We start from the raw sequence: 16,864 nt of genomic DNA, 5'->3' as shown, positions 1-16,864 counted from the left end.
GGAACCCTTTGTTTTAAAGTAAAAAATACTTATTTTCTAGTATTTTCAGGATTAAGGAGCATTAGCAAGACCAAAGTAAATTTTTATTTGAGCCCTTTATACACATATTTCTAAAACGTCTTAGACCTATACTTCAAATGGTAATAACTAACTCTTTCAAAGCAAATATTACTTATATTAAGATAAGTATATAATGTTCTCTCGTCCACCTTTTGTCTTAAATTGGTAAGCATGCCCATTTCTGGTCTCCAGCCTCTACACTAACATAATATATTAGTAAAGGGCTTTGGAGTTTCCAAAGTGTTTCCATGTAATTATCTCATATGATCGTCAGAACAACCCAGAGAGAGAGAGAGAGAGAGAGAGAGAGAGAGAGAGAGAGGGAGAGAGAGAAGTCAAAAGCGTGGCTTACTGGTTCCATTTCTACAGGAGGAAACAAGATGGGGCTTTAGTGACTTGTCCAAAGACACACTGCCGATAAATGGCAGAGCTGGGGCCACAACTCAGGTCTCTAACAACCACCGGTGTTCTGCCACTGCCTCACTATGCTTCTCTATAAAAATCTCTTTGAATAACAAGTTAGACAAATGAGGTTTTTTATTCTACACATAAACATCACATGCTACATATAGTTGACCATCCCTCTTCAAATAATACATTATGCCAGGATACTTTAGACTATTACATGTCAGGCTGATTTTTAAAGGATAACATAAAGTTGGAAATATATGCTAAAAATAATTTAGTATGATTTATTGTTGGAAATTCCATTTATCTAATGAAAACCTGAGAACTATTGTGCTAAGCAAAATAGCACTAAGGGATCTCGCAGAATTTCTGGGTAGTTTCTAGGATATTTTAAGAGGGGAACATGGACATGCTTCCTCCACTAAACACACGAGCAAAAGTCCGCCTAGTTTTCTACTTTGAAAAGAAGAATAATAGAATAGTACAGAAGTAATCACAGCATAAAATTACAAATTAGTCGTTGATGTTATCATTGTGTGCTTCTGATTCCTAGTTTCAAAAGAAGAAATATTTCATTTCCTATAGTGCTCAATTATGAAAAATACTACTACTTTTAGGTCATCCAAGAATTTTATAGGAAAAGACACACCTAGTGGTACCACTAGAAAATAGCAAAATTCGACGTTACTGAACTAATCTCCTGATAAAGATGTTCCTTAACAGACTTTACCAATATATCAGCAATACAACAACAGATACTAACAGTATCATCGCATGAAAAATTTAATTTTTAATAGAATTTTTAAGTTTGCATAGTTGAAAAAAAAAAAGACTCCAGAATGGGCTTTTCCCTCCTTCTGTTCTCCATTCTCACCCAGTCTAACCATTCTTGAGGCACAGTTTACAAAATTAGACAGCAGAGAGCAAACAAACTAGAAGAAGGTATAGAAGTTAAAAGTCGTATATAATTAATTAATAAAAAGAGAGCTACGGCCTAAAGTTCGACTGTTTTCCATAAGCTGGCACAATATTCCCTTCTGCCATTCTCCCCACTGAGAACAGAAGTTGTGGGCACTTAGACTGTGCTCAGAAAAATTCAACCATCTCAGTAGAACTTTGCTAAGTGTGTCCTGCTAACTTCTTTATCTCCTATCAGAGATATTTAAGGCACCTAAGTTCGTTCAGATAATATCTAAGACAATTTTACAGAACGAATGTAAACATTTATTATACTTTGATTCAAACAATTTTAGGAACTAGAGGGATTTTACTTTATTTTATTTAGTTCATTTTTTTTTAGGCATCTCTACACCGAATGTAGGGCTCGAACTTACGACCCCAAGATCTAGAGTCCCATGCTCTTCCGACTGAGCTACCCAGGAGCCCTGAGAAGTAGAGGGAATTCAGAAATGAGCCCCAAGAACTAGGAACCAGAGATGAAAGGGTTCAAGTGCATTGCCTACAACAGAGCTAAAACTGGAACCCTAAGTTGAAAGCCTGGAGTCGGCAGCTTCAAGAGGTTTTAAAGACTATTTCATAACCAAAAAGAATTAGCCAAATTAACGTATTTAACAGTACCAGTCGCTAAATGTACAAATGATAAAAACAAGAGAGTTCAAATTGACTGGAAATCTAAGAAAAGGTAGGTCCTTCTAAAAGCTTAAAGTCTAACCATGTGTTTAAATTAATATTCAAATTAATTGAGAATCATTTTTCTTGACTGTCCAGACATGCTTCTTATCTACAGAATGCTTTTACAGCCTCACAAATGTGTGCTCTGATAGGAGATAAAGTAGTTTCCAAATCTCCAAACGTCTCCTTTGCCTCGCCTCTGCAGAGTAAACAGCGCTTACCGCGGTGAGAGACTTCCTCGGGGTGAGCTTCCTCTGCCAGCAAGGCTGCGGCCATTGTCTCCGAGATCTTGATCTGCAGTGTAAATATTTCATAGCTGATAAAGTGACTCTCACTAGATAAGAGGTTTTAAGCTCTTGCCCTGATTTTCCCTAAAACGTACATAAAACCTTTACCACTACTTCGCAGTTACTCTGAAAGTAGATCTAGTATGTTGCTAGTTCAGAATTGCTGAACTGTGGCATGTAAGGCGTTGTCCCTACACGTTTTTGTGGGTGTAGAAGGCCATGGATTATGTTCCGTTCTTTCATTCCTTTCAATTTTACAGCACAGAAGCGTGGTTTGCATTTGCAGTACCCTCCCCTCAGCCACTTTTAATTTCTACGGTTAAAGTAATGAATCACAGCTGTGGACAGCTAATCTGTATGCTTATCACAGCAAATCCTTATGCTTTGTATTTTTTAACACTTTGCATCCCAAGACAAGTCATAAAATACATAGTGTACGACATAAAGCCACACACCATAACTAAAATTACACATATTACACGGATCCTCACACCAAGGATAAAGTTAAATATAACACTAAATATTTAAATTGACAAAAACAAGTAGGAAGATAGCATGCTGGACTTAAAAGGAAAAAATTAATTTCTTCAAAATAATTCTTAGGTAACACCAAATATCTCTGCTTGACAAGTAACCTGTGTCTCCCCTACAGTCAGTTCCTTATAAAATCACCCTATCTGGCCTCTTTCAAGGTTGTCCTCCCCTTATTCTGAGTCAGGTAACCTCTGACCTGAAAGGGTAAAGACATGACTGATCCATTCTTGGTGAACTGCTAAACCCATTCCCTTCCCCCAAACAGGCATGACTACTTGGACATGTCAACAAATCCTTAAGGATGGAATGAAACAAAGCAAATCCAGTGGCTCATTAAAACAGTACAAGAGGCAAATGCTACAAAATGTCAACTGGTAAAAATTCACAGGATTACTAAACACTGTAGAAATTCTCTAACAGGATTTTTTTTTAACCAAGTTTGTGTAATGCAATTTCATGAATTATGCAAATAAAGGTTTAGGCTATTCACAGAAAAGCCCAGTGTTATGTTACTTTCATTGCACAGAACTGAGCACTGAACACATCAATCACAAAAGTCACAGGAGACATTGTTGCATTCCTGCCTGCTGATGGCTCTGCTTAAACATTTACATTTCAGACAGTAAAAAAAGCACATCACTATTTTGCAGCACCGCACACTATTTACTTCCAACTGTGACTCTTTTGGTTGGGGGTGGGAGTGGGCACAATCCTGTATTAACCACACCTTTAGACTTTTCAAAGAAAATGAGCCAAAAGCAGGGATGGGGTGGGGGGGGGGATTTACGCTGGGGGAGAGCTGAAAAATTCTTGAAAACTTACCTGTTTGACTGTTTTCAGACTGAACTATAAGAGCTGCCATTGATGAATTTGGATTTAATCTATTGCCATACATATGAGATGGTGCCTGACTAAGAGAAGATCCAGATAGGGTATTTGCCTAAATGAAAAGATTACAAAAATAAATGAATGATATGAGAAAATATCTTCACGCTTTTCCTAACAGACCTAGCAACTGTTTTCTCTAACCTAAGAATATAAGCAAACATTCCTGACTTTCTAAAGAGCAAATTTTATTCTTTCTTGTTTTACCATTCCAACATTTCAACTTTTTTGAAATAATTCCAAATAAAAAAAACAAAGACTGGCACATTCAAAGTTAACTACGCTAACTATAATTTCAAAGTATCTAGTCACTAACAAAACCCAGTGGCATGGTAACCATGTGAACATATGACTAATTATTTAATCTTATTAAACCATTTACAAAATAAAGGCAGGTAGACAACAGATGTCTAACAAATGCTTCAGTCCCTTACATCACAGGCTGGCTAAGGAGGTCAAAAGGGCCAATTTCTACTTTTAGTATTTTAACTACACAGAGCTATATTTCCATTGCTTAACTCTGTCATTAGTAAAACCTGCACACTATTCTGTTACTTCCTATTTTGATAGACTTGGAAGCCTGCTGCTTTTTCTGTTTTGTTTTGTTTTTATTTTAAAAGAAAGCAAACAGGCATCACAAGTATGTTTTCTATACAATGCAGAGCTCAACGAATCACAGCTTTGCCCTGACCCCATATAAGGCACTGTCTTTTTGGCAGGAAGCCAGCTCCACTAACTGAAGAGCTGGTCCAAAGTTTGTAATTCATTCATGTTGCTAACCACAATTCTGAGGGCCTCTACTGGGCCTTGTGCCAAACAAGGGAAAATGAACCCTTAAACAGATGACGCTACGGAGGCTGGCCAAAGTCTTGCGTAATCCAATGTAATAAAAATGCCTTCTTTGATGTGAATACTTTCTCCCACTTTCTAAGAATATTATAACCTTAAAATGTGGCATTCTGGGAGCAAATCTCCTGTACACAAAATACTGTTACTCTAAGAAGGCTATTCCTAGCCTCAATACTTTTCAGATTTAACATAACCATAGATTTAAAGCAGACTTCTTATTCTTTTTCATGAATGAGATCAAACTTAACCTTTTATAAAATGAAATTATTGTATAGTTATTTCATAACAGAATTCTGGAAAAGAATTTCAAAGGCTTGCAGCAATTCGAATATAAAGAGGCTAAGTAATCATAGGACAAAAGATGTGGGATGTTCTACCACACGTACAACTAACTACACACAGGAGACCAAGACATGTCGACACAGTAGTTATAAAAAGCAAAATATTACAGAAAATAAACTGGGTTTCTGGGAAGATTCAGACCCTGACATTATATATGGCTTCTGGCCAACTTACTGGGCATGAAAACTGGACTTTACAATTCACAGAAGTAGTCGGTGAGATAGAATCCTGTCCTTGCTTTCCACTGTTTCAAAAGGTATATTTCCTAGTTCATTCTTCAATGTCTAAGTTTAATTGGTCAATTCCTGGGTTTCATTTTTCTTATTAAAGATGTGTATACAAAGCCAATAAATTTATACCATAAAGTTTTGCTTAACAATCAATTAGCCCTCAGGAAAAGGTAAGTCATAATTTTAACTTCAAGATCATAACTAGATGCTTACCAGGTATTTAGTAGTGTAACATACTAAAATATACAATTCATAAATGGAAATATAGCTAGGTGTTTTTTTGTTTTTTTACCTCTTGGTTACTCATAAAATAACCCAGGGTAAGAAAAACCACCAAACAGACAAACAGAAAAGTACAGATGTTACTAGTCCCATGTGTTAACATCTCAGGTACCTTACACTTAAAAATATCCTTTGCAGAGCCGATTTGCTCTTACTCTAGATACAATTCTAAAAAGATCAACTGAGCATATAAAAGATTAGAAAGTGGAAAATTCACTAGAAAGAGGAAGAAAAGTCATTTCTTGAGACATCTGCTGGCAGCAGGAATCAACAGCTGACAGGAGGAGAAGAAAGAGAAAAAGAGGAGTGAGGTGGCGCTCAAAGAACATGGACGTCTAGATGCCTTAAACCTGCATCTCAGCCTTCTGGCTCTCCTGTTTCGTGCAGTCGTCGTAACGGTTGAAACTTAACTAACGTTACACCAGTTGGGTTATCAGTTTTATGAGCTGCCTTAGTCTCTTGATAAGAATCAAAAGATCCTACTCCAATCAGAAATACCCTTTTTCAGGAAGAATTCTTCCTGCAAGGGCTTTATATTTATCCTTATTAGCTTTCAAATTTTTTGATGCAGTCTTCAAATTATCTTAGTGTCTCTATCACACATTAGGCCCACCATACTACAGGATCAAAATGCAGAGCAGTACTGCATAATAACTGATTTGCATAATGACTATCATCAAGAAGAAGATAAATCATCTTTACCATAATTCCAAAAGAAGAAAGTAGGTATTTTATAAAGGTGGCAGACAAAAGTAAAGTTAATAAAATAAAAACCTAAAATGGGAATACATTTTTCATCCTCCTAAATGATCAATTTCCCAAATTCCCTGAATGAGTAAAAATTACCTGGTAGTTTGTTTTTAAAGAATTATTGCATTTATTGAAACCAGAAACTTTGGAATGAGATTAAAAGTTATTATCAGGTAGCATTTTATGGTGTATTAAAACATCTAAACCACTCTACATTAAAACTCAAGTCATTAACGTCATTTTAAGCGGTAACAAGAGTTATGAATACACAAATGTCTGACACTGCTTAGCCAGTACTTCTGAAATGATGTTTAGAATGGTTAATGTTGGGAACCCATGATAAGCTTGTTGCCACCTCTGGGCCAAGAAACCCTCATCAGTTTAGTGAAAAGATTCTACAAGTTAGTAGCAATAAGAAGGGTAAGTGAGGTGGGCAGGGGCAACTTACTTAGGAGAGCATACATATAATGTTGGACATTTTGTAGACTCAAAATTTTCTGTTGTCTTTAACAAGTGAAAGCACTAAGATTCTGGAGGACAGAAGGAAGTTCATGTGAATCTAAAGAAACACTGGTAAAGAAACATAAAGGGCACTTGAAAGCTTTCATTGTAAAAGAAATCTGGAATAAAGAAAACAACATACACATACTTCTCCCACAGCGTATGTCAGATGGGAATTTTTAAAAGAGCATCAAAAGCCAATGATTCACACACCAGAAGTCTGCTTCAGGAGACCTGGGATAAAAGACAGGCAATTCTTTTTGGAGAGAACTACCCACCTTAGGACATTCCAATTTTATCTTGCCCAAGTAAGCGGAAGGGCTACTAGGGACAGAGATCCTCCTTGAATCTACTGGCACTGTAAGAATAGTTGTTAACTCTGGGGAGGCCAAAGGAAGGAAATCTAAGATATATGTGAACTCTACTACTTTTGCAACTTTTCTATATACTGTACACCTATAATTATTTCAAAGTAAGAAGTTAAGGCATGCTTGGATGGCTCAGTCAGTTAAGTGACCTACTCTTGATCTCAGCTCAGGTCATGATCTCTGCACTGACAGCACTGATGAGACTGCTTGGGATTCTCTCTCTCCCTTTCTCTGCCCCTCCCTTGCTCATGCTTGCGCGCCCGCGCGCGCTCTCTCTCTCTCTCTCTCTCTCTCTCAAAATAGGTAAACTTAAAATAAAACAAAAACAAAATTAGAAGTTAAAACAAAACAAAAAAATGATAAGACAAACTAGTTAATAGTGTCTCGCTGAAATCATATCATCTAATCAACACAGTGTTAATCAAAATAGGTTAGATTAGATCAAGATAAAAATATTTAGTAAATATTTTAAGTTCATATTGCCATAATAAACTTTTTTTTTTAAGTTCGTTTATTTTGAGAGGGGGGGAGGGAACGGGAAGGAGGGGCAGAGAGGGAGAGAGATAGAGAATCCCATGCCGACTCTGTGTTCCCCAACTCGACATGGGGCTTGATCTGACGAACCATGAGATCATGACCTGAGTTGAAACCAAGAGTCTGAGGCTTAACCCACTGAGCCAGCCAGGTGCCTCGCCGTAATACACTTCTGCTTTCATTTCCAATATATGATACCTCAGAGTTTTTGTTCCCTCCCCAAGATTAATTGAAAGGAACCACTTCCACCCAAGATGTTATAGAACACTTATTCTAATACTCTAGTAATAAAGCCTCAGTAAGAGAGGTATTTTACCAGATGGACCCAAAGGCAAGTAGAGGAAGAATAAATTGAATAATTATTGAGGTAAATTCAAGCTACTTTGGAAAAAAAAAAAAAAAAGAGTATGTTTAGGTGCCTGAGTCAAAGAACCCTAAGCAAATTTAGAATAAGTTATACTAAAACACCTAGAAAGACACACAGGTCTCTACCAAGGCAGTATTCCAACTCAAAGCAAATCAAATCAAAGAAATTTATTGTTTCATAAGTAGACTCACGGACCATATTAAAATATTAACAAGATTAAAATGACATTTCAGCTTGAAATTTCCCCTGCTGTTAATAGTTCACCTCCTATTATATTTCAAATGTCTGCTTATGACCACGGAGAAATTTTAAAAGAACTCTAGCTGCAAAGCAACGCTACCCAATTCCTAGGCACTTGGCTCCTTCTAAAAGAGTCAGATTATGAAGGAAAAAAGTCAGACTAAGCCTACTCAATTATTTGAATATCAGACAAAAATGGATGCTGTTTTGTTAGGGCTTTTTTCCTCCCAAATGTTGGTAAAGGCAGAATAATACAGAATAAACAACAAAAATTCAGTTTGAGAGAACAGAACCTATAAAAACTTCACTTTTGGAAAGTATCATAGCAATACCTAGAGGTGGATATGAAACTTTATACTTTGATCATACAGGAAAGGGTTATAGTAAGCTTTTTTAAATGCACAATTAACCTGTCAATAAACATTAAAATCACATGATTCAAACAAGCTCAAAACACAGTAGAGCTTCTTCAAGCATTCCAACCCTGACATATGATATTAAATATATTCTTTCAAAATTTTGTCAGATTCACTAAATTGAATATTACTTTTAAAAATTTCTATCTCATATATACATCCTTAGAAGAGAATACTTTTATCACTATATCTGCCATAAATCAAGCTTTCTCACCGAGGGCAAGGTACTAGAACCTCTCTGTCCTCAATTTCCATTTGGAAGCACGGAGATAATAAGAGTACCCACCCTCATAAGAATACTGTGAGAATTAACTGAGTTAGTATACAGGGCTTATAAAGAATCCGTGGCACATGGTAAGCAAACTTTAACTTGTTATTTTAAAAATTATTTTCATAAGCTATTACAGCTTCCATTTTTCCATTAACTTCATTAGAGAATATATCAATTATATTTTGATACTAATATGGCTAGACTTCAAAGATTAAAACATATTTCCTTAAGAAAAACTAGATGGTATAAATGTCTCATTATGCAATGATACTGTAATCTATGTATTCTTTGGTAATAATATAGCAATAGTGCAGGGGTGCCTGGGTGGCTCAGTCGGTTGGGCAGCTGACTACAGCTCAGGTCATGATCTCGTGGTCTGTGAGTCTGAGACCCACATCGGGCTCTGTGCTGACAGCTCAGAGCCTGGAGCCTGTTTCCGATTCTGTGTCTCCCTCTCTCTCTGCCCCTTCCCTGCTTGCTCTCTGTCTCTCTCTCTCTCAAAAATAATAAACATTAAAAAAAATTTTTTAATAGTATAGCAATACTGCAAATATAATAAAATTCAAATATTTTAATGATAATTTATACATCTTTCCAATTTGCAAACACAATTTGACCAGAAAAGTTTCCAGGAAAAATTAGAGAACAACAGAAAGTTTCAGATATTCTCCAACTCAATTCAAACTTTGCACTATGAAACATATTCTGATAACAGACCCCATTTCTGTGTCAGCTCCCACCAGTAAGGCTTTAATACTCAGCGTGTGATGAGAGATGAAACCAAGTGTGAACAACTTTCAGGTCCCATGAGTAGGCTGACTGTTAAAGCTGTCAGGTTCAATTGCATCATTCCACATTATTCAATGCCTCAAACTGCTCCCTAATTGTTAGGAGCTTAACGTATTCAAAACCATTGTTTAGGCTAATACTGAAATGCCCCACAATTGAGTTTCTATAAAGTAGTGGGAGGGATTAAATTATAGTTAAACCATCACTGAACACTCATGATTGGACAAGAGGATGGCAGAATAACCAACCAACTCTAAGCAGGTTTCCTAATTGGTTAATACCTAATCAATACATCACCCAAGTTTAGGGGAAAAAATTTAGTCCCCAAGGACTAAAGCAGCTATTGAAATAATTTACGAACTGGAAAAACCTCAGTCAACAGCTGAACCTAAAATGACTAAAATTCATATACCTATGTATATGTTAACATGGAATTATAAATCTTAACAAAAATTTTTAATACTATTTTTAGTAAGGGAAGTGCTTCTGTACAATTTATCTCACTGGTAAACAGGCTGTTTCTGTAACAGCCAAAATTAAGTCCTATAAAAATTGTAACATCAGTGTAATAACCTTTAATTCCAAAGTACTTTATGGTCTAGAAAGTATTCTCATTTGAACTTCATAATGTACCTGTCCCTATAGCCGGTAGGACAGGTATTTAAAGTATTTTATTTTACAAATGAGAAAAACGGACACCCACAAATTTAAAAAGCCCCGCCCATAGTTATACTCGTGAGTAGGAAAGCTCCTGGAACCATGGATTTCTGACTCAAATTTCTGCTGTTTGGCATTATGGCACACAAATGGACACAGTAACATTCCTAACAATGTTTTTCAAAGAGATACCTCTTGACACAGAGGCACATCGCTGGGAAATTCATTTTTATGGGAGGGGGGGATTCAGTAAACCAGACAGCGGCCTCCAGAGGCAGACTGCCTGGCTTCCAAACTTAGTTCCCCCATTTCCCAGACAACCAACGCTGCACGGTTACTGAACCTGTACATCGCCCAATGGCAAGTGACATCACAAAGCACTTATAAAAACTTATTTTGCTCAGAATGTTAATGTCCTTGAAATTACAAGTCATTATGAAACTATTTAAAATATAAAAGGTGTAACTTTCATTCTGACCAATCAAGTCAGAGATCTTCTGAAGTCACGTCTATCTGCCTGGGAAACTGAGCCATTTTCTCAAACAGAATGGAAATGTCATATCAGACAGACATCATCTGAAAGGAAATTGAGGACTACACCTAAGACAACTCACACACACACACACACACACACACACACACACACACACACACCACAAAGTTATCATATTGGAAAACAAAGTATTCAAAGCTGCCTGAAATAAAAGTCTCACAGAAATGTGCGAAATATTAGTCCTTAAATTAACTGTACCTTAAAAATACTTAAACACCTGCATTTACTGAGTATCACATTAATAAATGCTTGAAAGTTCCTTCATCTAAAATTATTTAAATTTATTGTTTATGATAGTAAATACAGAGTTATCAAGAAACCAGGATTATATTTATGAAGTGTGTACCCAAAAGCAAAACCCAGAATGCAGAAAATACTACTTTTCATTACATTCAGTCTTAAAATTTGTTTATTAAAGGAATCATCCTTCAAACAAAAGCACTTGAATTTTCCCAAAAGACAAACAGAATGAATGTAGAACTAGGAGACAGAGTGGAATTTGAAAGGCAAAATGAAAAATTAATGACACACCTACAGAAACTATACCTCTACTCATGATACAACAAGGGCAGAGCACATCATTTAAAATAAATCATATGAACAGTAGTTCTATCTTCCAATAATGTTAAAAACTATTAACTATATTGTTATCTGAAAGAATAATTACTCTAAAAACAAATAAATAAAACAAAAGGATTTAACACTGAAGAATATAAAACTAGCTGATCAAACATTTTTAAAAGGTGTTTTCAAATTAGGGCTGCTAAGCATCACGTTTTCCCCTACAATTTTACAAGTGTCTCCTTTTTCCCCCATTAAGGCACAATTCTATTCTCAGTTTTTAATTTCTATTAAGCTCTTCCTGATCTTACCTCCCTGACCACTTTCCAAGGAACAATTCTTAAGACAGCAAATAAGCCAAACAAGAGGCCTGTCTATCTTACTTAAAAAACCGAGGCCAGAAAGATCAAGAATGACCCCTGGATCTTTATCCTGCTGGCACCAGGCCAGTCACTAAAAACTACTACCTTCATTAAATTTGGCAGGGGGGATGGGGGGGGGCGGGGCGGGGGGGGGAGCAGGGCATTATTCAAATTTAACATTTCCATTATCTGTTTATATTTTCTAAAATACTTGCTTGCTAGTGTGATGTTACAATTGTAACAAGACTTCCATAATCACGTTTTAAATATCGGTAATTTTAATTAACCCACTTACAGCATTGCTAATCAGCTACCTGTAAAGAAACCCTAAATAACAGACTACGATTTGATTACCTAAACACAACGAATTGTGCAATTTGAAAACAAACAGGGCCCATATAAAAGTTAACCAGAAATAAACTTGTCAATTTGAAGAGAGGATTCAATCACCAAGTACATCCCAATTTGTCAGAGTCCTAGCTAAACGTTCCCTTTATTCTAAATATTTTTGTACCCTTTCCCTCACACATTGCCTAGAAAATTCACATTTTGCACATTCAATACCAATACTATGGTCTCAGGCAGCTAAATTGAAGTAGTTCTGCACTCAGTTCAACTGAGAGGTCAATGTGCCTCAGTTGCCTGGAGACTGATGGTTGCTACAGCAGCACAGATAAGCCAGGCTAAATAAGCTTCAGCTTGAAGGCAGAAAGCATTTACTGCCGGACAGAATCATAGATGCAGTTGTCTCAGCATGCAGCATTTGAGTCTAACTAGATGATCATATTTATAAGAGACCCATCTTACTGAACATGGAAAGAGGATAAACAGTAAGGATTTTAATTGGACTGAATCCTGGATTACTTGCAACTATGATTTCTTTGTTCTTCAGTTGAGTCATATGTTAAGTGGAATTTTCCCTCTAGCTATAAATTTCTCTCCACCACCACTTCCCCCATCTACCTCCCTAATGCCAACCCCCAAAACCACAAACATAATGAATGAGAAGAAATGAGATTTTTGCTTAATTCAGCCTGGAATTAACCAGAGAGTAATTAAAACAGACTTTTATAAAGAGAGAAAAGAAAAACGCACACTGGAAATGTTCATGTGAGACTTTGTCCAAGGATAGAAAGCTATCAACAGCATATGGCTACACTTAATTAAAAGAGATGAAACTATTTACAAGAACCATTCTCTCATTTATCCTTTCACCCTCTCTAACCCCACACCCCTGTTATGCTGCCTATCTCACCAGGGCTAGTGAAATGAGCTACAAAAAACTCTCCCAAATTAGTCAAACTCCCCTTATTCAGGTTGAGAGGTTCACCACATAGTTAACTTTCATTTTCAAACATGATACCACTAATCACACCACTGGTTTTCTGTGCTGAACTGTCTGTTGTTTATTCTAATACCTGATCTAATTATAATGGTGACTGCGCTGAGCCATTACATATTTTTAAAAATAACTAAGGCTGTACTCTGATGTACAGCTTACAGAAAATACTTAAAAAGTGTGTATATATATTTTTAACTCTTGTTTAATATTTATTTTTGAGAGAGAGAGAGAGAGAGAGAGAGAGAGAGAGAGAGAGAGAGAGATGGAATGCAAGTGGAGGAGGGGCAGAGAGAGACACACACACAGAATCTGAAGCAGGCTCCAGGCTCCGAGCTATCAGAACAGAGCCCAACACAGGGCTCGAACTCACAAACTGAGAGATCATGACCTGAACCGAAGTCGGACGCTTAACCAATTGAGCCACTCAGGTGCTCCAAAAAGTACATATATATTCTAAAGGCCTGGACAATGGAAATTATGAACACATATGTAAAGCATAAATTTATAGCAACTTACAAACAACTAGCTCATAGTTTGTAATTAGAAATTTGTCTATATGGGGGCGTCTGGGTGGCTCAGTTGGTTAAGCGTCCAACTTCAGCTTAAGTCGTGATCTCATCATGGCTCATGGGTTCGAGCCCCGCATCAGGCTCTGTGCTGACAGCTCGGAACCTGTAGCCTGCTTTGAATTCTGTGTGTCTCTCTCCCTGTCCCTCCCCTGCTCACGCTCTGTCTCTTTCCTTCAAAAATAAACAAACATTTAAAAACAATTTTTTTAAGGGAATTTGTCTTTTATAAATTTCTCTAAATACTAAGATTTACTTCTAGAAGCTTGGATAAAATTAAAGTAAAATTATAAAGAATTCCAAATAAAAATATCTATATATACTTTAGGAATTTTAAATTATTACACCTTTGGTGAGGTGGTGGAGTAGGTATGTGTGTACAGCTTTGCCAATTTACTGTCCTATTTATAAATACAAGATTATGGTTTTTCTGATTTGACTCTTGCTTTTAAGGATTCCTGAAGACTACTGGCCTATCAAGTTACAGGTCTAAAGTGAAGGAAAGGGATAAATTTATGCACAATCACCAACAGAGTCACTTATTTATAATATTCATGTACATTCTTTCCTCTCCCACTAGGAAGAAAGCAATATAGTACTCAAAGGGATCGATCACTCTTTAACCTATATTCTCCTACACTGGTTTTTGAAAATTTAGACAGCAGACGATCATATATTGTTTCTGTGATTTTTAAAATTATAAAAGGAATTTTTAAAACCACAAAATCGGTTCACACTTTTGAAGTCCTATTTTTAATTTTTTTTGTTTTTATTTTTTAAGTTTATTTATTTATTTTGAAAGAGAGAGTGAGACAGGGGCAGAGAGAAAGAAGGAGGGAATCTCAAGCAGGCTCCGGTTTGTCAGCACAGAGCCCAGCGTGGGGCTCGAACCCATGAACCACGAGATCATGACCTGAACCAAAACCAAGAATCAGACGCTTAACCAACTGAGCCACCCGTGCACCCCAAGTCCTACTTTTTAAAAGAAAGAGTAAAAGTCCCCACCAAGTTACCAGTTTACATTAGGACAAAATTAGAAACTCAGAAACTAAAAACAGTCAGTTGAAGACAACATATTCCTTTGTCATCTCTCATAAATACCATGTAAATATGTCTATTATTTCCACTAACATGTCAAAACAAATTGAGGCATTTTAGAAATTCCTATAGGAAGCCCTATTTTCTTTCTTTCCTCTCCAATGGAATTCGCTTTCAGAAACGACAAACCCACCTACAGGTCACTTCACAGCACTGCAATAATTTACCTGAGTTGTAGCAACAGCTGGGGCTGCAGATGATGCTGCTGATGGGGAGAGAGCTCCCACTTGTTGCAAATGCCCAGAAGATTGCTGAGGTAAATGAGAACTGGAGACAGGAGTACTAGATCCTGAGCCAGATACTACATTTGGAAAGGATACTGCTACATCATTGCTGTTATAAATACCTGAAAGAAAAAAAATTATTTAAATACTTTGCAACTTAGCTGTCAAATTTGTCACAGATACTTAATATTAACCATTAAGTCAGAACACCCACATTTCTTCCTGATCCCTCCCCTCAATGATAAATTTTATTGGTGGTGATAAAAAAAAATGTATTAATAACTGACTAAATACTGACTTGTCATAAAACACTTGTTTAAAAAGAGCCTAAGTCATTTTTAATTTGTAACAAAAATGGCTCTGCCATGTGACTGGGATCACATCAGGAAGTGCCTCGTAAAAATAACAGTAAGTATTTTAGGAATCCCTAAGAGCAAAGAAATGTTTCTTAAAAAGGAGAATGAAGCAATTAGAGTTGCTTAAAAATCACCTGGTAAGCTTTTCAAAACGCAGATACTAGAGCCCCCGAATTCATGATTGAGAGAGAGGTCTGACATGGATGACTATGTTTTAGAAAGTCACCCAGTTTACAATATAGAAAACAGAAGAGAACTAGACTTGAGATTCAAAGATCAGTAAGTGGATTCTAGAAATATTCAAGAGGAAGAATGAACAGACTTTATGACTGAATGGGGCGGATGAGTAGGGGTAGGGATGGACGGGGAGAGAGGATTAAAAGATAATGACAACGTGGACTACATGGTGGTGGTAAGGGTCACTTCAAGGACACAGGAAAAAAGGATGGAGGGATGAAAGCACTCTCAGAAAGCATCATGGAGTTGGAAGAGAAGAGAAAAGAAAAGAAAAGAAAAGAAAAGAAAAGAAAAGAAAAGAAAAGAAAAGAAAAGAAAAGAAAAAAAAAGAAAAGAAAAGAAAAGAAAAGAAAAAAGAAAAGAGAAAGGAAGGGAGGACTGGGTGAAAGCAATCCATTCTGAAAAGCGGATGGAAAGAGGAAGGAGAGAGATGATGAGCAAAAGTTAAGGGGAAAGAGGAGTGACTAGAAAAAGATGTTGATTTTTTAAAGATGCGAGATCATGCTCATATGCTCCACAGGAGAGGCTCTTTGAGGATAAAGGTGAGAGATGGGAATATCAATAAACCAATAGGGTTCTCAATCAGGGATGATTTCTGCTCCACAGAGACATGTGATAATGTCTGAAGACATTTTTAGTTGTCAAAACTAGGGGGCACTACTGACATACAGTAGGTAGAGGCCTGGGATGATACTAAACATCTTAAAATGTACACGGCAGCTCCTCACAGCTAAGAATTATCTGTATTACAGTGTCAGCAGTGCAGAACCTGAGAAATCTTGATATAAACCAAGGCTCCTGGGAGGGTGGGAGAAAATAAGACCCCAAGATCCTAAGAATTTGACACTGTAACAAGAGGAAAGCAAGAGAAAAATGAACCTAAGTGGGATGTAGTTAAAAAAAAAAAAAAAGAAAGAGAGAGAGAGAGAGAGAGAAAGAAAGAAAGAAAGAAAGATTAGAAACTATAGCCCTTGCAAGCAACAATTATTTACATTAACAGTACAATGTATTTTGTTCTAGAGAACATAAGTATTATTGATTCATAATAAATAGAAGTACTCATAATCCTCAAACAAGAAAAATAAGGGAATTGTGACATTTGTAAAGGCCTTACAACTATAATTGAGGGTCCTAAGATCCTTTTTCTACAATTTCTCCAGGAA

At 36.6% G+C, this 16,864-nt stretch overlaps 1 protein-coding gene across 10 annotated transcripts in view; it reads right to left on the bottom strand.

Moving 5' to 3' along the window:
- MLLT10 (MLLT10 histone lysine methyltransferase DOT1L cofactor) overlaps positions 1-16,864 on the bottom strand; it is a 240,055-nt gene that overhangs the window by 13,692 nt on the left and 209,499 nt on the right. For all 10 annotated transcript variants that reach the window (XM_047066600.1, XM_047066599.1, XM_047066598.1 and 7 more), the window contains 3 exons: positions 15,052-15,230; positions 3,744-3,861; positions 2,322-2,394 (listed from right to left, as the gene is read on the bottom strand). In XM_047066600.1, the coding sequence (XP_046922556.1) occupies positions 2,322-2,394; positions 3,744-3,861; positions 15,052-15,230 (370 nt within the window). The remainder of the gene's footprint in view (positions 1-2,321; positions 2,395-3,743; positions 3,862-15,051; positions 15,231-16,864) is intronic.

This window comes from Lynx rufus, unplaced genomic scaffold (assembly GCF_022079265.1).
Source record: "Lynx rufus isolate CCGP_SWC_20201006 ecotype Redwood Valley unplaced genomic scaffold, mLynRuf1.p SCAF_7, whole genome shotgun sequence".
NCBI lineage: Eukaryota > Metazoa > Chordata > Mammalia > Carnivora > Felidae > Lynx > Lynx rufus.
Note: the sequence above shows the minus strand (reverse complement) of the source record. Positions and strands in the feature narration are given on the sequence as shown.